The following is a 27,837-nucleotide window of genomic DNA, read 5'->3' on the forward strand; positions in this document are numbered from 1 at the left end:
CACTTCTTTCTCCTCTAAAGTATAAATTTGGGGCATCTGGGTGTCTCAGTCAGTTAAGTGTCCCACTTTGGCTCAGGTCATGGTCTCACAGTTCATGGGTTCGAGCTCCACATCAGGCTTTCTTCTGTCAGCCCGGAGCCCGCTTCAGATCCTCTGTCCCCCTCTCTCTCTGCCCCTCTCCCCTCTCAAAAATAAATAAACATTAAAAAAGTAAACAACAAATTCAATAAATGTGGATATGGATAAATATTTTATTAAAAATAGAAAATAAAAGAATACCAATTTGTTCTCTTTTCTATTCAAAATTGCCTTTAGAGTCTTTCAGATTGAAGCTTGGACAAACTAAGACTTGAATGCTCATGATTTTATTTGAATGTGAATTACTTTACATTTAGTTGTGATCTTCTCTGGTTTCGGTTGATACAAATGATCAATTTTATGGCTTTAAGGATACTGTAACAATTTTGGAGCTTTTGCACATATCTGTAATGAAACAGCAAATATTGATCTGTTTTGCATTGTGTGGTAAGTTTGTTGAAAAGTGAACAGGATAGATATTAAATGTCAGATTTAGAGGACCTTAGAGACTGGGTATTTTACTAGTGACATACACAGCGTGATATTTGTGTTTTGTGAATTACGGCCTCTCTCCTTGGAAAGTTAGCACTGGTGACAATTCCTTTGGCACCCATCCGTTGAGTGAGCGTGCTGAGCACCACTTTTCTACCAGAAGTACACAGGTGCACTCAGACCCATGAGAGTCCAGTTCTCCCAAGAAGGGTCTCCCCTGTTGGCACTGATCTTGAAGGAGTTAACTGCTTTGGGCCTCAGTTTCTTTATCTCTTGGACTAGAATCTAGTTCCCACAGAGTTTTTCGGCCTCAGCACTGTTGAAATCTTGGAGTAGGGGTGTCTGGGTGGCTCAGTCGGTTAAGCATCTGACTCTTGATTTCAGCTTAGGTCATGATATCAAGGTTCACAGGATCAAGCCTTCTTGGAATTCTCTCTCTCTGCTCCTCCCCTAGTGGAGTGTGCGCCTGGGCACTCTCTCTTTCTGCCTTTCAAATAACTTTAAAAAAAACCAGAAATCTTGGTCTAGATAGTTCTTTGGGTTGTGAGCTGTCCTTTGCATTGTGGGGCATTTTGCAGCATCCCTGCCCTCTGCCTGCTGGATAGCAGTAACATCCCTCCACCCCCATCCCCGTCAGTCATGACAACCAGTATTGTCTCAAGACGTCTCTTTGAATGACCAAATATCTATTTCTTATATATCACAGTACGGTAGTCCATCGTGTGGTCCTTGAACGTGGATCCCCCTCCTCACAAGAACGCTAACAGTTAAAAGATGCTGAACTACTGAAATCTCTACAGTCATTGATAGCTGTTCATTCTATCCTTACATCGTATGCAGCTGTCTCCCAGGGCAAGGCCAGTCAGGTTTGCAGGCTTCTGTGTGATCTGGTCAGGTTCCAAAAGCAGGAGTGACCTCAGCAATGTCAGGCTTCACCCCTTCTGGTGTAATCGAGCTCAGACCATTTCTCTTGATCTGAGCCTCTCTAGAGGTATCAGTGTAATATTGGATTTCCCTCATTATAGGACCCATTTATTCGTTTCCTTACTGCCTTTTCTTTTTCACTCTTACACCCAAACTTTTCCACCTTTGGAAGGGATATTAGGTTCAGCCACTGCGCTGATCTGGATCACAGGCCGCAGTACTGGTCTAACAAGCCTGTCCCCCTCAGTCCCCTTCTGTTCAGATAAGGTCAGGTCAAAAGGATGCAGAACTAGCGGTTTATCTTTATCACCAGGCAATACGGCTGCATTCACCCTTAGCCCTGATTTTGCAGATGGGGTGAAGCATATCCTGCCCCATCAGGCCCCTAAGAATTCTGACATAAAGATTAAACACAGGGTTACAGTTTCTCAGTTAGGAATCATCCCTGCTTCCAGACCTTGTAGTTGCAGCCCTGGTCTCGTGATGGGGGGGGGATAAAGCAGAGGCGACTTGGGGAAGAAAAGACAAGCACCTTCCTCTTTAGAGGAAGCCAGCCCTTTGTATATCTGCATGGTCCACCCCCCGCTGTTTTAGATGGCCAGTGTTTTCATTGCCCATTCCAGTTCTCTATAAAAGTAGTTCTCTAAGGAGCATCCGGGTGGCTCAGTCGGCTAAGTGTCCGGCTCTTGATTTCAGCTCAGGGTCATGATCCTAGGGTCGTGAGATCGAGCCCCACATCAAGCTCTGCACTGACAGTGTGGAGCTTGGGATTCTCTCCCTCTTGCTGTGTCCCTCCCCTGCTTATGCGCGCTCTCTCTTTCAAAACAAACATTAAGAAAAAGTATTTTTCTAAGCTATTTCTCTCTGCCTGTTGTTGGACATTATCAGCTCTGCAGTGAATTTCCCGGTCTGAAGAAATGACAGTTGGCTGTGTAATATCTTCTGTTGTGGTTTTCTGTATCACTCTGAGTGTTTGCATCTACCACCAGGCCAGCAAAGTCCAGTCCAGCGTCAGTATCTCTCTCTGTCAGGACCCATTTGTATCCCCAGGGCTACCACATGAGTCAGTTCCCAGCCATGTTCAGGCCCTTCCCATCAGGGGCTCTGCCATATGGCCGCCTGTGGTCTGTGTCTCTCTTGTTGACAGGCAGGACAGTTGATATTGACATTTTGTGCCTCAGAGGGTGCAAGAGATTCTAGATTCAGCCCATCTCTGCACTGCTGCAGTACCCCTATATGCACTCATTTTGTGGGCCCAAGTGGCCATCTCTAGGGAGCACATGGAGGTAGCTGCATGTTGAATCTGCTCATCTTCCAAACCAGGGGGGCGTGTCTTCTGATAGGTATCGACATGTCCAACATGAATACACTTCTAAAATTCATAATTATGGGGGCATGTCGGTGGCTCAGTTGGTCAAGCATCCAACTCTCAATTTTGGCTCAGGTCATGATCCCGTGGTTCATGGAATCAAGCCCGGCGTCAGGCTCTGCACTGACAGCATGGGGCCTGCTTGGCATTCTCTCTCTCCCAATCTCTCTCTGCCCCTACCCCACATGTGCTCGCTCTCTCACTCTCTCTCTCTCTCTCTCTCTCTCTCAAAATGAATACCCATAATTATTTCCATAGGGCTGTGCCCTATATGGGCATTCCTTTAATAGACCAGGATTCCGTTACCCTCCTGCCTGACCATATGGTTGGATATTGGCCACTGCCCATGAGTCAGTAAAAACCCCCACACAGGGTTTCTTAACATTGTTCAGTACTTCCGTCACTGTTAGGAAGACAGCATGCAGTTCACACCGAGCTGGTCGGTTTTTATATTCTTGTCAGTGGTGGCCTTCCAAACAGGATGTTGTCCATTCGCCGTGGAACTGCTGTCCTGTTGTTGTGTAGAGAGCTGCTGATAGGGCTCCATCCACTTGATAGTGGGTCCAGCAGCTCCTCAGGCAGTCCCAGAGTCAGTCCTGTGGGGGGTGGGAAAGAGACCTCCTGCTCCTAGAACGTCCTCCCTTACTCCCCAGGAACTGCCACCCCCAGGAGGGGGCTTCTCCAGCATCATCCTAGACATGGCATTTCAGGGTTCAGGACCATTTTCTGTCTTTCAGTCTTAGGGGTAGCTTCAGTTAATGACTCACAATAGCACAGTTGTAAATGCCCTTCAAAGGGAAACACTCTTGTGCAGAGTTCCCACAGTGAGCACCAGGCGTGCTCACCCGTTCCCGCCCAGGCCCCATCAGAGGCTGCACAGAAGGCCACTACACCGAGAATTGTTCCTTCCGGTGCATTCATCCGGATGGTTGGCCAGAGAGGCTCACACAACTCTGGGAAGCCCTTAGGTTTACCCGTCTATTAAAGGCTGTCGCAAAGGATTCAAATCAACAGCCAGTGGAAGGAGTGTGCAGGGTGAGGTCTGGGGAAAGCACGGAGCTTCAGGTGGGGCACTCTCCTGACATCTCCTTGTGGTCTACCCAGAGCTCTCCTAACCCTGTCCTTTTGGGTGTTTATGGAGGCTCATCACATAGTCATCACTGACTAAGTCATTGGCTGAGTCAACCTCCATAAGGTCTCTGGTGAAGGTAAGGGTTTGAGGGGGACTAAGGATCTCTGGGTCCTCCTGGCAGCAGCCCCTGCCTTTGAGCTCATTAACATAACAGAAAACACCTTAATCACTCTGTGTATTTAGGAAATCCCAGGGGTTTGGGGAGCTGTGAGCCAGGAACTGCATCAAGACCCGGTGAGTATTTCTTATAAACCACAGTGTCGTACCCTGGAGGGCAGCATTGCCCCCACTGAGAATCACAGACTTACTAGATATCTGTCTCCAATTCCCATCTCCTCTTAAGCCTGAAGCCTAGTCATGTGGTCCAAGAAGATAAAGTATTAAGGAGACTGAGGAAGGGGAAGTTACGACTTGGTGTGAGGAGTGGTGAACATTAGACATGTATACTTGTACTCATGAGCTTAATGTTTCAAACGGGACACAAATCCCCACGTAGTGAATTCACAGCCCAAGCGTGTACAGTAATCTCCATGACACTGTGACATTTACGTGCTAGGCATAGTTACATTTATTTAGGAAATTGGAACATACCAGAAACTTTAGCTTTTTGAGCTGTTATGGTTTGATTTTGTATCCAGCTGCTGTTAATATTTTATTTCCAAGATTTAGAAAAAAATGGGTTTGGAATCAGGAAACCAGGGGGTTTTAGTTCTAGCCGTCCTTGGGGTCCTATGAATTCTTTGCAACAAAGTATACAGGAGAGACAAGGTTTATTCCTCCTGTTTTCCCCTTGGAGCTGGGTAAGTGTGTTACATGAGATGCACACATCTGTGCTTTAGTTTAGTTGTCCCAACCCTGGGAATAAAGGGAAAATGTGCAGGTAATGTGCAGGCACAAGCTAGACACTCCCATCCAGTTTTATTGTGAACAAATTTATGAAATAGCCTTTATTTTTATGTCTTTTCTAAAAGCTAAATGTAGGGGCGCCTGGGTGGCTCAGTCAGTTGGGCATCCGACTTCGGCTCAGGTCATGATCTGGCGGTTCGTGAGTTTAAGTCCCACGTTGGGCTCTGTGCTGACAGCTTGGAGCCTGGAGCCTGCTTCGGATTCTGTGTCTCCCTCTCTCTGTCACTCACACTCTGTCTGTCTGTCTCTCTCTCTCTCTGTCTCTCAAAAATAAATAAAGCTTAAAAAAATTTTTTTTAAATAAATAAAAAATAAAAGCTAAATGTAGACTATGATTCGTAACTAACCCTGGGTTCATGGAGTGATTCGGATTTATTAGTTAGTGGTCACAAATGCTCTTCAGCCTAGTAGCTAACCCATACTCCCCCCACCCCCCCACCGTTGTAAATATCAAACCAACTGGTTTTGTTCGTAGCTGTGATAGATAATTGTGCAATCTTGTGCTAAAGAAGTACTTACGTTATTCTTCAGTTTCTCCTAGGGAAAGCATTGGCTTTTGTTTTGTTTTTTAATGAGAAATTCTTACGGTGGGTATGAGTTCCTCAGGGCCGTTTTTGAGTAGCAAAAAATGGTTGTTAACCTGCCTCCTCATTGGGCCCTGCAGCTGGATGACCCGTTCACACAGGCACCCCTTTGGAGGGAGGAGGCTGAGCAGAGTTGACCTCTTCTTCCAATCAGGCTGGAAGAGTGTGACCTTACTGTAGCCAGAGGAGCCAGGTGGCAGAGGGCCCAGCCAGGGGGTGGAGGGAACTCGGTTCTGCCCTGGCAGGCTGTCCAGAGATGCTATGGAAAGCTGAACTAAGAGATAGTGACCTGGAATATGTTTGTTTGGGGCCTATGATTTAAGTACCCTCTTTTCTCTCCCTAAGAAGACCCTTAGCGAAATCTTTCTTGTTCACTAATCTTTTGTACAGATAGAATCAAGGAAGGAACCCCCAGAGATGCTGGCTGCTTTCTGGGGTCTCTGAGAAAGCACCCAGGTCTGACATCAGGGGGCACACAGATGGAGCAGCCTGCTAGGCTGGCTGTGCTGAAGTACTGGTTGCTGCTTGTCTGGTACCTAGAACTGGCATGCACTTTATTAAATACTTTGTCGTATGTATCGTGTCTCTTTATGCTTTTAGTAGCCCTATGAGAACCAGCTTTCTTGTAGGAATGCGGAAAGGGAGGCTTCAGAGCTCCCTCTGTACCTGACTCACAGGCATCTGGCTTGGACGACCGACCAGGTCTGGCTTCTGCCAGAGCTTATCAAATTTCACATTCCTTGTTTTGGATTGCTAAATTGTGCAATTCTATTCTTCACAAAGGCTGCTGTCTGAGGATTTTTAAAAAAATCAACTTAGAAAAAAATCAGTTTAGGAGGATATAAACAGAAGCTCCAGAATTCTGAAAACTGGAATGTTTTATTTCATTTTGTTTTTAAGCAGTGCAAGAGGTGAAGGAAGTAATTGCCACATACTTATATTCATCTCATCTCAGGAGCTTGTTCCTCCCACTCCTGGCCATAAGTTCCTGCTCGCACATCACAGTCCCACCTCTTCTTGAAATTTGAGCTACTTCTCCAAGTCCTGGCCAGAAATAGTTGGGACATCTGTGCTCACATCATCTTTATTTGTTACTGCCACGTTAGCATTTTCTTTCTTCCTTCCTTGTGTTGGAATGAGTTGATCTTTCTTTGTTATAGTTTTTAACAGCTTTATTGAGGCAATTCCATCCCATACAGTTCACCCTTTTAAAATCTGTGATTCAGTAATTTTTAGTATCTTTAGACTTGTACAACCATCACCACAGTCAATTTTAGAACATTTTCATCACCCCAGAAACATACCCTCTGCTCATTAACAGTTACTCCCCACTTTCCCACTCTTGCCCTCGCCCCAGCCCCAGGCACTCTGTGGTCTTTCTGTGTCTATAGATTTGCCCCTCTGGATACTTCATACAAATGGGATCAGGCAGTATACAGTCTTATGTGACGGAGTTTTCACTTAGCATGGTATTTTCGTGGTTCATATATGTCACAGCATGATGTATCAGTACTTCTTCTCTTGGCTGAATAATATTCCACCGTATGGATGGACCACATTTTATTTATCCATTCATCATCTGATGGACATTTGGGTGCTTTCCACTTTTTCACTATTAATGGATAGTGCTGCTACCAACATTTGTTTCCAAATGTTTCTGTGTTCTGTGCCAACATATGTGTTCATTTCTCTTGAATCTATGTCTTGGAGTGGAATTGCTACGTAAGTGAGTCTAATTTTTTGAAGAATGGCCAGACTGCTTCCCTGGGCAGCCGTACCATTCGACATCCCCACCAGCAGTGTGGGAAAGGCTACTTTCCCTACCTCCTTGCTAATACCATCTGTTACTTGTCTGTCTTTTTGATTCTAGCCGTCCCAGGGAAAGTGAAAGGGTCTCTCATTGTAGTTTTCGTTTTCATTTCCTCGATGGCTTCTCATAAAATTTTAAATTGTTTTAGGTTAGAAATATTTATATCATTTTTATCTCCTGAAACACCCATAGTACTTTCCAATATTCGCTCATAATAAATATTTAAATTTATGAGCCTATTTTTTAAAGTTTCAGTAAAGGGGGAGGTGGTCCCTAATTTTTTTTTTTTTTTTACCTCTGTTGAAAGTGTGCTTTGTCCATATTATTAGCATATTGCTCTGTTACCCTCATACTTGTATCTTGTGGTGTCACAGATGCACATGTGCTATCTTGTGCCTTCATTGCAAACTCTATGAACCAAATGACCTCATGAATGTTCATTGGACTGTTGTTTGTGTTCATTCTGAATTGTTGAGCTTGTCCTTACGGACAGGTGGGTGTTCTGTTTCTGCTAAATGCTGATAACCTACCCAAAGAAATAAAGAGCATTAGGGGCTTCCTTTTACACTTTATCTCCAAGACTCACCACTTGAAAACTCCTAAAATAGTTTTGTCTGATGCTTGCCTGTTGTCCATATTGTTACCGTTTATTCTTTGGGGTCCCTGCATAGGTAGCTCCCATCTGTATTTATTCTTCATCTGAGGACTCTGTGAAATGTTAGCCTGGTAAATTGAGAAAGGTCATCACAGAAGCTCCATCATCTTCATTATAAGGCATACTTAAGATACTTCAAAATAAAAGAATATATAATAGATGCTTCTAAGGTTTTAAAGAAGACATCAAACTTGTCCAAATTTTAAAGGAACTCTATTCAAATTTAGTGCTAATTAAGTAAATGTTGGCTGATACACATATATATTTCTAATATATCATGCTAGGAAGATGTGTTTTAATAATGCTGGCATATTGTTGTGTGCTAAATTAACCTTTTGAGCAAAGCAGTTATTTATTAGCAATTCTTTATGTAACTACAACACAAAAAGACTTTCTGTAGTGAGTTTACTATAAAACCATTTATCTTGGGGCACCTGGGTGGTTCATTCGATTCAGTGTCCAGCTTCGGCTCAGGTCATGATCTTGCAGTTCGTGGGATCGAGCCCCACATCGGTCTCTGTGCTGACAGCTCAGAGCCTGGAGCCTGCTTCAGATTCTGTGTCTCCCTCTCTCTCTGCCCCTCCCCCACTCATTCTCTCCCTCTCTCTCTCTCGCTCTCTCTCTCGCTCTCTCACTCTTTCTCTGACTCTCTGTCTCTGTCTCTCTCTCAAAAATAATAAACGTTAAAAAAAAAAATTTATCCCAGTTAAAATGGAAGACATTGTTTTGGACAGTTGCTGAAATCTGCTAAAATATGGATTGTGATGAGATAATTTGGTGGTTTTTAGTTATCCAAATGCAGATTTTGTTGCCTTGGTGCTCTGAGAGAAAACAAAGACCAGTTGATTTCATGAAACTACGCGTCTTAGACCCTTAGTAGAATGGCTTCTTTTGAAAACCAGAAGTATCCTCTGTTGCTCTAAATGGTAGGGCCAAGGAGATGGATACCCTGGTGGCAAGATTTCACACACAAGTGTGCAAGTGTGCAAGTTTTTCTGGAGGCCAGGTTGAAGAAAACAACTTACTGCTAAATGAATGGCTGCCCATTACATGAATGTCACTTGGGGAGTCTCAACACCGTCCTCCTAGTGATTCAAAGCAGAGGGCCTGTAGTTCTCAGCTTCTAATGCTATTGTTTTCATCACTCTTAGAACAGTTACTTTTACTTGAGATGGCATACTTTGTTCTCAGCTTGATAATACTGTTATGTTGAAAGTTAAGGGTTTTTTTTTTACATTTTATTTTATGTATTTTGAGGAGAGAGATTGTGTGCGCAAGCATGGGAGGGAGGGAGGGAGGGAGGGAGGGAGAGAGAGAGAGAGAGAGAGAGAGAGAGAGAGAGAGAGAGAGAGAGAGAATCCCAAGCATGCTCCAGGCTGTCAGTGCAGAGCCCGATGCAGGCAGGGCTCAGTCTCAGGAACCATGAGATCATGACCTGAGCCAAAATCAAGAGTTGGACGCTCAACCTACTGAGCCACCCTGGCACCCCTAAAGTTGAGTTTTTATTCCCACTTGTCATTCTGATTTATATTTCTGAAGACTTGTATCATTTTAAGTAGGTTTGAACCTTATGTAATGATGCAGATGTTACCAAGAACTTAAATTCGGTCTGATCTTATACTAATACATGATTCTAGATATTATTGTAAGCTATCCATGTTTAGTTAAGTTTATACTGAATAATGTATAAAATCATAAATGTATACTTATAGTTTCTTGTCATTCTTAACTTCCATAATAGCGAGGGTCAATGTTTTCTTCTGTTTCTTCTTGTTCTGGACCTTCTTGTTGATCATCACGTTCTTCACTCTCTGCATCACCTTGAAATCTCCTGAAAACTTGGGTCTTCAGCTGTATTGTTTGACCATCAGTGCCTCTTTGCTCACCATAATAAATAGTGTGTAGAAGAGGAAAGCAGAGGGAAATGTATGAGCTTATTGGCTCTTTTAGTTTATTTTGGTCCATACGAATGTATGTTAAATGGTGGTAATGTAGTGGGTCAATAGATGGACACATCACTGTAACATTGATATCTGAAAAATACAAATTAAAAATTAATCTTGCTGCATTACATCTAGAATCCTACATTGGATTTTTTTAAAATATGAGATATAGTTTTATTACTTAAAATACTTATAGGTGGGATTGTGTTCAATTAGTTTTTATAGTAATCAAATAATAAAGAAAAAAATGACAAATGAATTCTATATTATCAAACCAATGATGGCTTTAAGAGTATGCTTATCTTAATGAGCACAGAATAATGTATAGAATTGTTGTACAACTGAAACTAATACAGCACTGTATATTAACTATACTGTAATTTAAATTTTTAAGAAAATGATGGCTTCGTTGGCTATTTAATTATTTAACAAATATTTAAGTGATAGTTATTAATAGAAAGAATCTCAGGGGCGCCTGGGTGGCTCAGTTGGTTGGGCATCTGACTTCGGCTCAAGTCATGATCTCACAGTTCATGAGTTTGAGCCTCGCGTTGGGCTCTGTGCTGACAGCTCAAAGCCTGGAGCCTGCTTCTGTCTCTGTGTCTCCCTCTCTCTCTGCCCCCGCCCTGCTTGTGCTCTGTCTCTCTGCCTTTCAGAAATAAATAAACGTTAAAAAAAATTTTTTTTAATTAAAATAAAATAAAAAAAAAAAACCTCAAAAAGAAAAAAGTGAAAATCACCTGGAGTCCCACTACTCAGGATGCTCCCATTTTTTCATGTACTCTACAGTACTACTTCTCAATGCTTCAAGTGATGAAATTTAATATAAAAGAGTATAAACTTTATAGCACACCTTTCTGAGGCCACCTTCTGCCATTTCCCTAGCTACTTCAAATCAACCATTTTCAGCAATGTGTAAAGCATAGAGTTTTTGAAGATTTGTTCTTTAAAAGGTCAGAATACTATTGTTTGTCTTTAAAAAATAATGAAATTTTACATACTTTCAATTTCGTTATTTTCTAGGTATAGGTGTTGTAAATTCCTTGGAATATAGAATGCTTGTTTCAGTTTGTTGTGTCCAACATTGAGCTCTATAAGGTTGGAAAGATTAAAAATATTATATGGGATGTCTTGTAGTTTGTTGTGTGACATTCGTAGAGCATTAAGTTTTGGAAGTTCACTGAAGTAATTTTCTGGTATGGAAGAAATTGAGTTATTTTCTAAAGACAGGTACATAAGTGAAGAAGGCAGACCAGGAGGCATGGATTCTAATCTGTTATTACATAAGTTGAGCTGCATTAATTTTTTCATTTTAGCAAGTATGTTTTCTTGTAACATGGAATCTTCAAGATGATTATAACAGAGATCAAGCATTGTCAAGTTTACTAGCCCGTCCATGGCATTTGTCTGCAATCTGGAGATCTCATTGTAGCCAAGAAGAAGTCTTTCCAAAGACTTGGGAAGAGGAAATGGAAATTCTTCTAAGTTGTTATGCTGTAGATGAAGTTGTAGTAGATTTGACAACTTAGCAAACACACCATAATCAATCTTTTGAGATGTAATCTTGTTGTGGCTGAGATTGATTTCTTTAAGATAAGTTGCATTGATGAATGAATCTGCAGTCACAGCCTCAATTTCGTTGAACTGAAGATAGACTTGCTGTATGTGAGCTGGGACACGCGGGATAGTCTTGAGTTTGCGATTGTCACAGTACATTGATGATGGAAAGTTGGGTGGGCAGAAGCATTCAGTGGCACAGCCTAACATGTACTGATGAAAAGGAACTTGATAGTCCTCATTCTGATGAAATTGAAATTCTGGTTGGTAGACATCATCTGGCTCTTGATCATAATCTTCATCCCATTGATAATTTTCATATTGGCAGTATACTTTGACTCCAAAAAAGCAGAAAAGGACACATGCTGGACTTAAAAAGCCCATGTTCTTTTTTTTTTTTTTTTTGTCCTATTACAAGGAGAAAGGAAATATATTGTGGGAAAAGTGACTAAAACTTAGAATAATTCTTATATAAATTGACAGTTACATAAAATGCATAATATCTGTATCTGTACTGAAATAAAAGAATATCCAGAATGAACAGGCAATGCTGAAACCAAAATTAATGTTTAAGTACCAGTAAGGTGGTATCAAAAAAGTCATGGGGCACCTGGGTGGCTTAGTCCGTTAAGCATCCTACTCTTGATTTCGGCTCAGATCATGATCTCACTATGATGAGATCAAGTCCCACGTAGGGTGGAGTGTGGAGCCTGCTTGGAATTCTCTCTCTATGCCTCCCCCGCTCATTCTCTCTCTCTCTCTCTCTTTTTCTCTCAAAATAAATACACCTTAAAAAAAAAAAGGTCACACTTTGCATTGTATCAGACTACATAACCATCTTTTAAGAGAATCCAAGTTTGTCTTGCTTGCTGTAGATTTACAATAATAACATGATCTCTCTCAACCCCACAGCTGGGTACCCCCTCCACTAAAAATGCTGGGTGTTCCGTATCTATTTGGTCCCTTCAGTGGTGGTCACTGCCTATGAGAGGAGAGACTCTATGTCTTACTTAATATTAACCAACACTTTCCCACTTCTCTTTTCTGTTTCCTGATGCTCTTTTCTGCCCTTAGAAGAATATGAAACATTCCACTTTATGTAAGAGCTTGAGATATTAAAAATAGCTATCATGTTTCCTCTTAGTGTTTTCTGTCCAAACCTAACCATGATTTCAAATTTTCCTCCACGAAACCATTTCCAGGACCCAATTGTTTTGCCTTTGACTCTACTTGAATAATTGCTTCAAATCCTAAATACAACATTTACAGTCTGCAATGTTTTAGCCTCTAATAGGTTATTCTATACACGTTTCTTTCTTTCCACTAATGTTTTTATGTTAAGTTCTAGATAAACAATATTGACAACAAACTGGTCTCCCAGGAGTTGAGGTGTGGTGGAGAATCAGAGATGGGCAGTACAGGGAATAGGAGGGTATGTGGAGTAAGATTTAAAGGAGGGAGCTCTCAGCTCGAGAAACCCTGTTAACTTCAAGTTGTGGCAAGTGGTGGATGGTGTACTGGACAAGGAACCTGAAGACCGTTATTTCAGGCTGTCACTTGTGATGGTCATGTAACATAGCTGCCTCTTGCCTCAATAAAATGAGAATTGTAATTGCTTGTCTGCTTATATCAACTGGTCGTTACAGTCATGTGAGGAATGTGTGTAAAAGTGCTTTGCAAATTAGAAAGTGATCCAGATGGAATAAATTTGTTATTTAGGTAAAGGTTAAAGCAAAAAACAAAACAAAACAAAAAACAAAAACCCTATCTCTTTTGTTCTGAGGCTACTTTTCTGTACCATTCTTATTCAGGGTTTCATGAGAATTAATGTCAAAAGGTTACTGTGTGTCATGATATGACTTATCTCTGATTCCCCCAGAACAGTACTAGCCATTTTTCATCATTGGGATAATTGAAAAAGTAGTTTCTTAAATCATGGTCTCTAACAGACCCCATTTGAGAAAGTCTCTCCCAGACTTTAGCATCTAGTTTCTTGTTTATTTTCCTGTCAGAAACTAAAAATGTGTAGAATGTAATCATGTGTTTATGTGGGACTTGAAGGCGTTAGTTAAGTAGAGTTAGGGACCCTTGATCTTTTGTTCCCCTCAGTGGTATTTCCTGCCGTGCACCCACACTCCATGGGCCTTGTCATTTCCAGCGTGCAGCTCCTTTACACCTGACTTGTCTTCATAATTTACTCCACGTATTGATTCCAACTGCAGTAATTCCACAGTTTCAGTGGCACCTAAATATATGGATCCCACTGTGTTCTCCCTGCCCTTCGCTCATACCTTCCAGTGTACTCAGGTCCTCTTAGCAGCCTGGACCCGCAGCACTGTTGCCCCCTGTCTGCAAATGCCCTAGGCCCGCTGGCCCTTTCATCCTCATCCTCGTCCCATGAACTCCAAACCTGGTTCCTTCAGTTATCCATCTACTCACAGCCTGACTCACGCAGCAGAGTCAGTGGAGAGAAAACAGACCACGCCATCTGGTCTCACTTTAAGTTCAAGAGCACTCGATGCTGCTCAATGACATCTCCTTCTAGACAAGCCTCTAAAGCCTCATTCCCCACTGGTTTTGGATGATGACCTTGCTGTTGCTGCCTTTTTTTTTTTTTTTAAACTAAGAAGATAGGATGAAACAATTGTTTATTCATGTATAGTTTGTTATCCCTACCTACACAGTATGCCAAAATAGCAACGGTTTGATCTTTTTTTTTTAATGTTTATTTATTTATTTATTTTGAGAGGGAGAGAGAGAGAGCACCTATGCATGGGAGGGCCAAAGAGAGAGGGAGAGAGAATCCCTGTCGGTATGGAGACCAATGCAGGGCTCAAACCCACAAACTCTGAGATCATGACCTGAGCTGAAATCAAGAGACGCTCAACCCACTGAGCCACCCAGGCGCCCCAGTGGTTTGATCTTTTAAAACAATCTGTGATTTTGAAACTCAGTTTTCTTTTACAAATCTAAATAGACTCCATGCATTGTTGCTTTTTATCCATGGGATTCATGGAAGATGAGGCATTTGAACTGGAGTCTGAAGCAATATTAAGGTTCCCATAGAGGAAAGCAGGGAGAAAGATTTGCAGATACAAGAGATGAGCAAAATATGTAAACAACACAGAGTAGGGCATCTGGGAAATAGTGGCTAGCTGTTGAAGGAGCAAAGTAAGACTGTTGCAGCCAGTCTGGACCAGAATTTAGAGGGCCTGAATTCTGAGCTGTGGAATCTGCACTCAGGGAATGAGCACCTAATTTAATTTATTCATGTAGTCAAGACTGGTTCTCACACTTAGGTGGGAAAGAGTCCTGGGGGGAGTGTGGTCTCATCCCAGAGGGCAGTCACATGGTGCTGGGAAGCTTGGGAGCGCCCTGTAGCCTGCCACCGTTAGTACCTGTGCTAGATGTGTGTGAACACAGCTAGTAATCCACATTACAAATATGAGTAATTAGTTAGTTAGCTTGGTTGAGTTAACTTCAGTTAATGGTTGTCTGGAATTAACGTCTGGGGGTGAGGCATTGTGCTTGGTGGGGGAAACACATGGAAAGAGCAAACAGCTTATGGGAAGACACAACACAGCGAACCAATTCTCAGAGGGCAATAAGGCTCACAGCAGAGACCCCACTGGCCATGGGCACAGCGGCTTAACCCTGCTTGGGAGAGACAAGGAAGTCTTGGTAGCATCATTTGGTTTAATGTTGGGAGTTTAGCAAGAATGGGTATAGAGCATCCTATACATTTTACTCACTAGTTGATAATATTTTATGTGTTAAATTTGTATATTTTATTGTACTCATTATAGTAGATCATATTAACTTTTTAAAGTCCGTGTCATACTTCACTTCAGTCTCACTGCACTAGGGGTTTTGCTGTTAGGTTGCTGTGCCTCACAAGGTAGAAGCCGAGGGACAGAGATGTGCAGGTGGGGGGCAGGGGTTGGAAGCTGACTGTTTCACAGATAAACTTTGAAGTGAGCATTGCTCATCAGAGCTCTGAAGTTCATCCTTGTATTAAGAACATCAGCAAGAAATAAACAAAACAAAAAACATTAGCAATAATCAATTAGTAACCTTACGTTTGAGAATTAACGTCATGGCTCTAATCAACAATTATGAGAAATTATTGGGGAAAAAGGAAACCTGGATGATACTTTTGATCCTGCACTTAATTGCATACCTTCGATTTCAAATCAAGACCTTATGATGGGGTGTCTCTGAAAATAAAGGGTTCTTTCGTGTTGCCAGATTTTGGTCTTGGCCACCTGTGAAGACAGGCTTTCCCTAAGGACAGGTTGTCTTCTTAGTCATCCCCTGAGGACCTTGGCTCTGTAGCCAAGTATAGCCTGGTCCCACTTCTTTTGACCAAGTCCAGTTTTTTGGTCTGAGATCAACCCTGTCTCCATGCATAGGCCCAATATTTTCTGTTCATCTTAATCTTCAGCTTCATCCCTGGTTAGTTTGCCTGTTAAAATTGCCTCTACTTCTTTTTATCCAAATTTTCCACTCAACTGATCTCTTCCCAGCCATTTGCTAACCATGTTTTTATTACTTCTGCCTTTTCATGTGGTACGGTTTATGCCTTGTTCCCTACGGGGCAGCTCATAGCAAACCAGCACATTCACTGTCAGTTCTCCCATTTCCTGACCTAACTTCTGGCAGAATCTAGTACAATGCACAGGTGTATAAGCGCTGAAAGGTTTGTTGAATGGAGGATTGGATTAGTAAATTGCAGATTACATCTTGTTAGCGATGCTTGTCCCTACTAATGCTGATTATTTCTAGGTGTTATTTTGCCACAGTGGTTTTTTTAAATGGACACGGTCAGAGAGAACATGGCTGTTCTCTCCCAGTGGTGTCTCCATCACAGCATGCTATTCCCATTACATAGAGGAGTAGAAAAATAACAGATGTGAACGGGAAACTTTAAAGCAAAGGAAAACATATGTTAACCGTTTTTTTTTTAAACATCCACTAACATGAATTTTTTGTATTATGGCTACAAATGTTTCTATGTTGTAGCATTTCTCTTAATTGGGAAAAAGCACTTGTGTTTTCATAAGAAATCTTTAATTAAAATGAGATCAAACTTTGCTCTGGAAAGTGTAAAGTAATTGGAAAGGCTCACTGCATTTTATCATTTTAAAGACTCAATTACGTCATTGGTATGCCATACAAACTAGGGTCTAAGAAACCGAAGTGTTAGTATATGACTCAGATTTCTTTCCGAAGCAGTTTTAAATTTAACTCTATAAAAGTGAAGCAGTATACATCCCTGTTAACACCCAAGGCCTAAGGAAGTAAGAGTCTTTTGCTATTAGAAATATGAACATTTCAAATTTTTTTTAGCCAGAATACATTTAAATCTTAATTAACTGAAACCCAAAAAACTATTTCCTTTATGCTAGACAGAGCACTCACATCTTCCCTTTCAGGCAGAGACAAATGAAAGCAAAACCATGTTACTGTCAAGGATCTGGTCAACAGAGAAATTTTAAGAAAATGTCTTGGAAATTTGTACAAATATCCTTCTTCCCTGTCACCCTGCTCGGGTGTATGGCTCACAGACATTTGCTAGTTTCTGTCATTTAAAGTTGAGAGAGGAGGAGACAAAATCATTCCATTAACCTGAGAATCTTTCATTCTCAATAACAAACAAGAAAATCTAAACAAAGATTATTTATTGGGTAAATATTAAGTTAGAAAATTAAAATCACTGTTATCACTTCTTTCTCTGAATATTTGTGCTAATCAGAGTTTTAATGTAGCTTTTCTCAGATACTGTTCTTTCATGATGGCTGCCGGCTATTTTAATGTTAAACAAATCAAATCTACTTAAAAAATTTTTAACAGTAGGAATACTTTCTTAAAAAATTGAAAATTATTTTATCGTCATACCTGTTGAGTTTGCTTTAGTTTTCAGGGGTTGATGAATTTGCAAATCCTGTAAATTGAATCAGATATTCCTAAATTCTTTAACTGAGTCTCTTAAAAATCCACAGTGACTGTGTGTCCAGACAGGGCTGTCCTTGAATTACTGTAGCAATTTAAGCAAATATAATCTGCTTGGAAAACACTTGGCTTGAATTAAAATTATGTGTTTCTTTTCATTATCCAAAACTTTGTGGATTCAAATTGAGATGCTTGTGCTGTGGGTCAGATTTATGTGGCTTACTTCCCCCTCTTTTCCCCTTAATTTTGGTTTGAGGTGTGGCAAGAATTTCCTCTAATATGAAAGGCAAACAGAACTAAATGAAACAGCATGTACTGATTACTGTTTTTATTTTCATTTTCATGCCAAGGAATTCTCCAAATTAAGGTCCCCTGTGACATGGAGCTCAGCTTCTCAGCAGTTTAAGGTGGAACTCAGAGCCGTCTTGAAATGGGGCTTGTCTGAACCGTTATGTTCACACTGCTGCTTCCCTTTATGAAGACAGGGAACCAAGATTAGAAACATAAACATTCCTCTATAGAGTAATGTCTAGTTAACTTTTTAAATGAAGGAGTTTGTCATTAGTGACAGATTAAAGATAGGACTTTTCTACACAGAGAATTTTATCTTCTTTTCTGTTTGCTATCCCCATTCTCACCTTCCTCCACTGGAATGCCTGCCGATAACCTTTGAAACAAAAATTAATCTGGCGACAGAATTTAGTGTCTTATACTCAGAAGGTAGAACTCTGATTTGCCTGTTTACAGTAGCACAAAAAATATTTTACAGTATCGACTGAGATGGAAATAGAAGCTTCTGTTGACCAACTACTGTTGCTTTTATTTTGTAGATGTAGAAAATCTCATTTCAGTGAGTTGTCTGTCCTGAAGAGTAGTGGTAGAGTAGCAGTTAACTGCTTAAATGCTACATTTTTATACTAGTGTTTTCATATTTTCAGCAGAGAGTTAACTTGTATTTCTTGGCAGTGAACTTGGAGCTCATTGTTTGGAAGGCTCTTTAAAGTTTGTACAAAGTAATAAGGTAAAATGAATCCTGGAATTTGTTTTTGTGTCCTCAAGTAGTGTTTACCATTAGATTTTTACAAAGAAATCACCAGATTTATTTTCTTGTACTTCAGGTTTTTTTTAAGCTTGCTGTGTTTCAAGTGATGCTTGGCAGTATTGTAAAAATCTCATCTATTATTTGAGACACTGGTATGTAAAACATGGCAGACCATATCTGGGCCAAGATTTCATCTTGTTACTGATCTTGTCCATATGTTTCCTATTAGTCTTTGTTCTTAAGGCTTCCACACTAAGGAAGAGAGAGCAAATCTGTGTAATTTTTCCAAAAGTCATTGTATGTACCCTCACAGTTCTTTTGGAAGATAAACTTTAAATTGAAAATTTAATTGTTCTATAATTCTTCATTTAACACACTGTGATTTGAATTTCTGAGTAATCGTGTTGTTCATCTTCTTAACAAATGTGAAAAGAATGTGTATCAGTCAGTAGCTAGAGCACAGAAAATCACACGTGTCTAGGAGATTTGAAAGAGGTGGACGGTGTCCAGGAGGCATGGGTTGGGGGCAGGGGGATCCAGGGAGTGCTGGCTCAGTCAGGCCTTAGAGGACAAAGCAGAAGCTGTAAGTGATGGTCATAGTTCACGGTTTCAGGCTGGTGGTTATAATTGCAGCAGTTTGGAGAGAGAAGTCCACTGAATCCGTGAAAAGTCTAAGTTATAATCTATGATTTTAATTTAATTGAGTAGATATAGTATCTTCATAGCTGAATAGTGCTGGCAGAGAAAGGTCAGACTGACACCTGCTGAATTGTGGTAATTAAGGACTGTTTTCATTACATTCATTCAGCTAATACTTATTGAGCACATGCTTTGTTCAAGGCAATTTTAAGTGTTAGGTACTCAGCAGCAAGTCCCTGTTGTCAGGAAAAGGAAGATAGAAAATAGATGAAGTGGTACCAAGTGCAGTGGAGGAGAATAAAGCAAGATGGGGGATTAACAGGAATGACACAGGCACAGGCCAGCAGTTCTGACGCTCCTGTGCACACCTGTGTGGCTAATGGGGGAGCCAGATGTCCCACTGCTGGACGGAAGGTACAGACAAGCAAGGGGAGGCAGTGGGAACGACACACGCAGCGAGGGGCCAGAGTGGAGACCTCAGCATGAGCTCACGTTCGGGCTGCTCACACACAGCTGGCGCCAGGCAGACATGTTTCTAGACGTGTGTGTGCACACGGGCCGGGGTACAACACCTGTCTCCTGTCTCTGTCGGCTGGGAGCGCGGAGAAGCAGTGACTGTCCGACAGCAGCAAACAGCCAGATCTTGGCCTCAAACACCATTCTCCAGTAAAAGAAACCAGGCTCCTTGAAGAAATGACTGATTGCAGGACTGGGACACGGAGCATTCACGATGAGCTGGGAGCACCTATAGCACCAGGAAGCAAGAGATATAGGAAATCTCTGTACCTTCTCAGTTTTAGTGTGAACTTAAAATTGCTCCAAAAAGTAAACGTCTGTTAATAAAAGTTTTAAGAAAGGAAGCTACTATTTTAGATAGTTTTGCAAAGACCTGAATATAGTGAAGGAGCAGGCCAAGTTGGTATCAGAATGGAGAAGACAGTATGGCCAGGGGTGAGTGATCTGGGCAGGGAGGGTATCCTCAGAGAGGCAGCCAGGACCAGCGTCTAGGTCTGACATGCTTGGAAGCCTCAGCCTCACAGCCTCCCACATCAGGTCAGTTTGGGAGGCACACATGACCCTTCGCCGACGAACTGCCTCCATCAGAGCGACCATTCAGGGAGCCCTTCAGTAGTCTGACCACTAGACGTCACACGTGCCCGGCAGACAGCGTCCATCTGTGTGCATCTGCCCACGCTGACTGGCTTCCATTCTTTTCCCATAAATGGTGGCCCCATCCCAACTGCACCCACTGTCTGATGGAAGCCAGAAGTCTGGGAGTTCTCTAGATAGTGCATCCCAGAGTGTGGCGCAAGAGCCATCCGTGTCTGAATTTGCAGGGGCTGCTGATTTAAGGTTCAGGTGGCAGCATCTCCGTGCCTTGGACCTGCAGAATCAGAAGCTCTAGACGCAGCCCCAGGAACTTACACTGTTAGCATGTGTTGCGGGTGCCGTGAAAACTTGAGAACTACCGGTCTCACTGTCAGATTGGGTCTGCTGCTTGAGCCCTCTGTGGTCTAGCACAGGAGTATCTTTTTGTTGTGTCTGTGTCTCGTGGTCTTCCTGCCACCATCTTTTTTCCAGTGACCAGCAACTCTCCCTGAGATGTTGCAGTAGTGTCTTGACTTGTCTCCCTGTGTTCACACATCTCCCTCTCTAACCCATCTTTCAATTTATTCTCTATAAAAGTAAATCTAACTGTACAGTGCTTCCGCTTAGAATCCTCCAGTGTTGCCTCATATTTTAAAATAAATTCTAAAGATAGGGGCACCTGGCTGGCTCAGTTAGTAGAACATGTGAACATGTTTGGTATAAAACCGAGGAGGGGGCGGGGAGAAGAAATTAAAAATACATATATAAATAAGTAAAAATACATTCCAAACATGATCTTCTCGTTTAAAGAATTCTGACACCTACCTCTTGCCCATTCTTGGACCGGGTGACTTGTCTTTCTGGCCTCCAGCTGCCTGCTCCTTCCTCTTCCTTCAGACACCAGCTGGGTACCCTAACAATTCAACTCATTTCTGACACTGTCTCTACAGAGTTGGCATCACATCCCACAGGTTAAGGGCTCACTCCCCCAAGACTGTCCCCACCTTGGATGCCAGGCACAGCACAACTAGTAGGTTTGCAGCTTACCCACCACCTCTGTGCCGCCGGGCTGCAGGTTCCCACAGCCCCTCTTCAGGTTTTATAATTTGCTGTAATGGCTCACAGAACTCAAATGCTTATATTTATTGAATTATTATTTAATAAAGCATATGGTAAAGGCTGCAGGCATAAAGCCAGATGAAGGGATACGTAATGTGAGGTCTGGGGAGGCCCTAAGTCTAGGAGCTTCTGTCCCCTTGGAATTGAGGTATACTCTGCTCTCGGTTCTTGGACATGCCCACCAGCCAAAGATCTCTCTGAACCCTGGACTTGAATTGAAGGGTTTTTGTGGAGGCTTCTGCATGTAGGTGTGATGGATGGTTAACCAATCTTGAGCCCCTCTTCTTCCTCAGAGGATGGGGGATGGGGCTGAAAGTTCCAAGCTTCTCATCATGGCAGGTCTTTCTTATGACCACCAGCCATCAAGGAACCCACCCAGAGTCACCTCCTTAGAACAAAAGATACCATTACCACCCAGGAAATTCCAAGGACTTAGCACCTGTATGTCAGGAACTGAGGGCCGACACCAAATACATATTTCTATGTCACAAGGTATACCACGAAAACTCCGTGCAGCTTCTATTCCTAACCCCCTGCTTCCCGTCCCAGTAGCCACTGCTAAGGACCCATACGTTGTAGGACTCCAGGGACACTTTCACAGCCCTTGAGACCTTCAGTAGAATAGTGTGGTTATTTTCTTGCGAATCTTTCTAGACTTATTTTATGCACCTAGAAGCAAATATATATATATATATATATATTTAAAAATTATTATTTTTAGAAAGAATTCTTGCATGAAATTTTTGGTTTTTTAAAAATTTTTTTAATGTTTTTATTTATTTTTGAGACAGAGAGAGACAGAGCATGAGCAGGGGAGGGGCAGAGAGAGAGGGAGACAGAATCTGAAGCAGGTTCCAGGCTCCGAGCTGTCAGCACAGAGCCCGATGTGGGGCTCGAACTCATGGACCGTGAGATTATGACCTGAGCCGAAGTCAGACGCTCAACCCACTGAGCCACCCAGGCACCCCCAAATTTTTGATGTTTTTAATCTTTTCCTAATATAAGCGCTGATGCAATTAACAACTTTTTATACATCATTGCATGTGTGTGCAGCTACACTTGAGGGATAAATCTGCAGACAGGGGCACGCTCTCCACGGAGAGCATCAAGGGCACGTGTCGAATCCTCCTTGCTGTGCTTGCTTGATCAGGGTGATCTGGTGGGTGAAAGTGGTGCCGTGCTTGGGGCATCCACTTTTCTTACTGTGAGTCTGTTGGAATATCTCTGACATTTTACATCTGTGTCTGCGGCTTTTTCTGGAGCAGTCCGTGTCTTTTTTACTTTTTTTTCTGTTGTGTTGTAGGTCTTTTTCTGGTTAAGTTTTGGGATTTCTTTATAAGGGAAGTTAGGCCTATGTGCTGTGACCTAAAACTGTTATTTTCCAGTTTGTCATTTGTCCTTTGACTTTGCTCGTGACCGTTTTGCCACAACGACTTGACGTTGAGTTTCTTCGTTTCTACTTAAGGCTCTCTGGCTTTTTGTGTCAGATTCATAACCACCTTCCCCACTTCCCCATTATCAGAAAAATTCTCCCACGGTTTCTTCTAGGACCACTACGGTTTCTTTCATTGTTTTTAGTTTTTGCCCTTAAACCTCTGATGTGTTAGAATTTATAGTTCCTGTACGGTGTCATTCACCTGAATGTTTTGCGGACGCTCTCCCCATGTCCCAGTGGTGTCCCTTGAACAACCGCTTTCCCCTGTTCAGTGTGAAAGGCCGTTGTTCCCACAGCAGAATGAGTTTTTCCTGGACATTCCACCCTTTTCTCTTGAGCTGTCTGCCTGCTATATGGTTATTTTATAAAACCATCCTTAACGTGGCCCCTGGTGATTTATCTGATACCTTACATTCTACTGTAATCAGTACTTCTTAATTGATTTTTTAAATTAAAGATGTTACTTTCAGATAATTGCAGACACTTAAACATTGTAAGAAATAACACAGAGAGATCTTATGTGTGCTATAGCCTATTTCCCCTAATGATAACATAGTTATCAAAACTTGCAAAACTGTACAGTATGTTAGTTACCACAACCAGGATATTGAGGGTGCGGCCATCAAATAAAGGATGTTACCCTTTTATAGCCACAGAAATGTCTTGCTTGTCTCCCTCCCTTCCCTAGCTCCTGACAGGTAATCTATTCTGTTGTTCCAATTTTGTTATTTTAAGAATATTATATAGGGGTGCCTGGGTGGCTCAGTCGGTTAAGCGTCCGACTTCGGCTCAGGTCACGATTTCACGGTCCGTGAGTTCGAGCCCCGCCTGGAGCCTGCTTCCTCTCTCTCTGGCCCTCCCCCATTCATGCTGTCTCTCTCTGTCTCAAAAATAAATAAATGTTAAAAAAAATTTTTTTTAATAAAAAAAGAATATTATATAAATGGAATAATATAATACATAACCTTTTGGAATTGACAGTTTACTCAGCATCAGTCTGTGAAGATTCATACAGGTTGTTGATCAGGTTGTATATCAATTTATTCTGTTTCGTTACTACTGTTCCTTAAAAAGGATGTATTTATGAGTGGTTTAACTGTTCATCTGCTGAAGACTGTGGGTTGCTCTGGTCTGGGGCTATTACTAATAAACATACTGTAAACACTCCTATACAGATATTTATGTGAACATCCGTCTCCATCTCTGGGGTAGATGCTGAGGACTGTAACTGCTGGGTCACATGGTAAGCCCATGTTTAGTTTTAAAACATCTTACGAACTGTTTGCCGTTTTAAATTCCCACTGGCCAAGTATGAGAGATCCACTGTCTATACATCCTCAGCATCTGGTGTTACCTTGAAATCAGATAGAACGAGTCTTCCCTTTCTTCCAGAATTATTGTGCCTATTCTGGTTCCTTTGCCCTTCCACATAAGTTTTAGAATAACATCATCTCTATCTACAAAAAATCTTGGTGGAATTTTGGTAGGAATTACAATAAAAATGTATAGCAAATTTTGCCTGTTTTTTTAAAGGTTTATTTTATTTATTTATTTTTTTAAAGTTTATTTATTTTGAGAGAGAGAGAGAGAGAAAGCATGAATGGGGGAGGGCCAGAGAGAGAAGAAAGCAAGAATCCCAAGCAGGCTCCACACCACCAGCACGGAGCCTGATGCGGGGCTTGAATCCACAAACCGTGAGATTATGACCTGAGCCTAAGTTGGATGCATAACTGACTGAGCCACCCAGGCGCCCCGAAAGGTTTTATTTTTAATTAATCTCAGAGCCCAATATGAGGCTTGAATTTACAACCCTGAGATCAAGAGTCACATGCTCTACTGACTGAGCCAGCCAGGCGCCCCTTGCCCGTTTTAATTAGGTTGTTTGTCTTATTATGAGTGAAGGGTTCTTTACATATTCTGAATACAAGTCCTTTTATCAGATATATGGCTTACAATCTTTTTTCTTCCAGTCCATGGCACAAGTTTTTCATTTTCTTAATAGCATCTTTTGGTACACATACATTAATTTTGTAAAGCCCAAATTATTTTTTTTTTCTTTTATAGTTTTTTCATGCCTTTTGGTGTCAAGTCTAAGAATTAATTGCCTGACTAACTGGTTAAAGATTTCTTCCTATCTTCTTATAGAAGTTTGTAGTTTTATCTCTTAAATTTGGGGCTATGATCTGAGTTAGGTGTTTGTTGTTTTTTTTTTAACGTTTACTTATTTTGAGAGAGAGAAACAGAGCATGAGCAAGGGAGGGACAGAGAGAGGGGGAGACGCAGAATCCGAAGCAGGCTCCAGGCTCTGAGCTGTCAGTACAGAGCCCGATGTGGGGCTCGAACTCACAAGCTGTGAGATCGTGACCTGAGCCAAAGTTGGACGCTCAACTGACTGAGCCACACAGGTGCCCTTTATTTTGAGTTAGTTTTTGAATGCATTGTGAGGTTAGGGTCTAATTAGTTCACTTTTTTTTTTTTGCATGTGAATTTGCACGTGAATATTCCGACTCTTCCAGGACAATATGTTGAAAAGATGATTATTTCCCCATTGAATTACCTTGATATCTTCACCAAAAATCTGTTAACCGTGAATGTACAGGTTTGTTTCTAGATTCTCAGTTCTGTTCTATTGTAGCCTTACTGGTTACAACAGCTTTATATTACATTTTGCCATTAGGTAGTATACATCCTCCAACTTTGTTCTTTTTCTAAATTGTTTTCATTGTTGCAAGCTTTTTTGTGTTTCTCTGTGATTTGGGGAACTGGTGTGTGTGCGTGCGTGTGCTGTCGTAACATGATGATTGAGTGCTTGGTATTTGAACATTGCATTTAAATGCTTAGTTTATTGTTGTCATATGGTATGGGCTCAGTAAATGCTAGCTACTGTTCTTTTCTTGTAAGATTTAAAAATTTTTTTTAAATGTTTATTTATTTTTGAGAGAGAGAGAGAGGCAGAGTGCGAGCAGGGGAGGGGCAGAGAGGGAGACACAGAATCCAAAGCAGGGTCCAGGCTCTGAGCTGTCAGCACAGAGCCCGATATGGGCCTCGAACCCACAAACCTTTGAAATCATGACCTGAGCTGAAGTTGGATGCTTAACTGACTGAGCCACCCAGGCGCCCCTTGCTTGCAAGATTGTATAGTCTTGTGAGGATACTTAGATATTCTATAAGTATATAAAGCATAATTCTGCTTGTCCATTTTTCAGATATTCCGTTCCTTTGTTTTCCTAATTCCTATTAGGAAAGTAGGAATTTCCTATTTTTTATTAGTCAGACCATGTGTGACTGCTTCTAGGTAGATGCCCTTGTTCACCTTTTTTTTAAAGATTTATTTTGAAGTGATCTGTACCCAGTGTGGGCTTCAACTTACAACCCCCAAGACCAAGAGTCACATGCTCTAACAACTGAGCCAGCCGGGTGCCCCCATCATGTGTTTAACTTTTTAAAATATGAAAGTAGTGTTTAAGATTATTTTTTTTTAATGTCTGTTGCATTTTCAGGCTTGCACAGTATATTAGAATAAGACTGCCCTCCCATGGTGAAAATTCGGTAATTGTCTAATAAATTTAAGGGGCTCTTTTTTAAATTTTTTTTAATGTTTGTTTACTTTTGAGAGAGACAGAGATAGAATGTGAGTGGGTTAGGGGCAGAGAGAGGTGGGGACACAATTGGAAGCAGGCTCCAGGCTCTGAGCTGTCAGCACAGAGCCCGATGCGGGACTCGAAATCACGAGCTGTGAGATCATGACCTAAGCCGAAGTCGGACACTCAACCAACTGAGCCACCCAGGCGCCCCAATGGGCTCGTTTGGGGGGGGGGGAATTTAGAAATATGTATCTTTTTTAGGGTATGTGAATTAGAGATAGGCTATTCTGTGATCTGAAAATGGGCAGAGACAGTAGACTCCCCATAGCTGTAGGGTCACAGTGACTAACCAGCCCCAGAGGCTAGTCCGCACAGCTTGTCGTAAGTCACGGGTCTTAAGTCTCCTGTTCTCTCTGGGGAAACAGTTTGCTAAGTTCTCTTGGTCCCTTTGCTCCAGATGCCACTCCATCTTTGTCCTTCTGTTTCTTGGGGGATACCGTTTTATAGCCAACCCTTTCCTTCAATCCCATCTTAGAATTCCTAAGAGTCACCTTTGAGACTTAGTCCAACATCCTCTGTGTTTTCTGTGGAATTATATAGTATCGCTACAAGTACCCTTTAGGTGAGAGGAACACTTTGGTTTCTTCAAGGTATTGAAATGATCAGGCATATGGATGAGAGGGGGATTTACAGACCCAGGAAGCAGAACTGCCCTTATGTTTCCTCAGGTTAGCAGTTATTCAGCAAATTTATAAAAAGAAACTTTTAAGGAGTGAGCTGTGCTGCTGGTGGCCAAGTTCTGATTGGAGGAAGGAGTTAATGAATGGATGTTTGCTGGGGTGGGGAGGGAGGAGGGGGAGGTGGAAGTGTGGCCCGGGAAGGGCTTGGACGAGCCTCTGGGGTGATGAACATAGTTTGTATCCTGATCTGCTTCCAACAAAAGGTGCTAAGACAACTGGATATCCACATCATACCACATGCAGAAATTAACTCAAAATGGAACACAGACCGAAGTGTAAGAGCTAAAACTGCTGAATATTAGGAGAAAACATGGATGTCAGTTTTTATGACCTTGGATTACACAACGGTTTCTCAGCTGTGACACTAAAAGCACAAAAAAACAAAAGAAATTTAATTAAAATCAAAATTTAATATTTTTTAATGTTTATTTTTGAAGGAGCAGAAGTGAGGGAAGGGCAGAGAGAAGGGGACAAAGGATCTGAAGCGGGCTCTGCACTAACAGCAGAGAACCTGATGTGGGGCTTGAACTCATGAACTGTGAGATCATGACCCTAGCTGAAGTCAGACACTTAACCGACTGAACCACTCAGCTACCCCCTTGAGATTTTTTTTCTATCTTGAAGTCCTTAATAAACCCAGTAAGTTGTCATGATTCATCTGTTTCCAAACTTTAATGGATTTCAAGTGAGTAATATTTTATATTCACCATAAAATGGGTTTGTGGCAAAAAACTTTTGTTGTTTATAATTTTTATTAGTGATTTGTTTATTTGTAAACTTATAACCA

The 27,837-nt window shown here is 41.6% G+C and overlaps 2 protein-coding genes across 5 annotated transcripts in view; one reads left to right on the forward strand and one right to left on the reverse strand.

The window, feature by feature from the left end:
• The window catches only part of CENPP (centromere protein P), a 229,459-nt gene that overhangs the window by 83,376 nt on the left and 118,246 nt on the right, over nucleotides 1-27,837 (forward strand). The gene's annotated exons all lie outside the window — the stretch shown is intronic.
• Nucleotides 6,346-17,615, reverse strand: OMD (osteomodulin). Its single transcript, XM_025931546.2, has 3 exons — nucleotides 17,349-17,615; nucleotides 10,895-11,858; nucleotides 6,346-9,983 (listed from the first exon to the last, which is right to left on the reverse strand). The coding sequence occupies exons 2-3, from the start codon at nucleotides 11,832-11,834 to the stop codon at nucleotides 9,676-9,678; spliced, it is 1,248 nt and encodes a 415-aa protein (XP_025787331.1). The 5' UTR covers nucleotides 11,835-11,858; nucleotides 17,349-17,615; the 3' UTR covers nucleotides 6,346-9,675.

Source organism: Puma concolor, chromosome D4 (genome assembly GCF_028749965.1).
Source record: "Puma concolor isolate L17-30 chromosome D4, mPumCon1.1.hap2, whole genome shotgun sequence".
Taxonomy (NCBI): domain Eukaryota; kingdom Metazoa; phylum Chordata; class Mammalia; order Carnivora; family Felidae; genus Puma; species Puma concolor.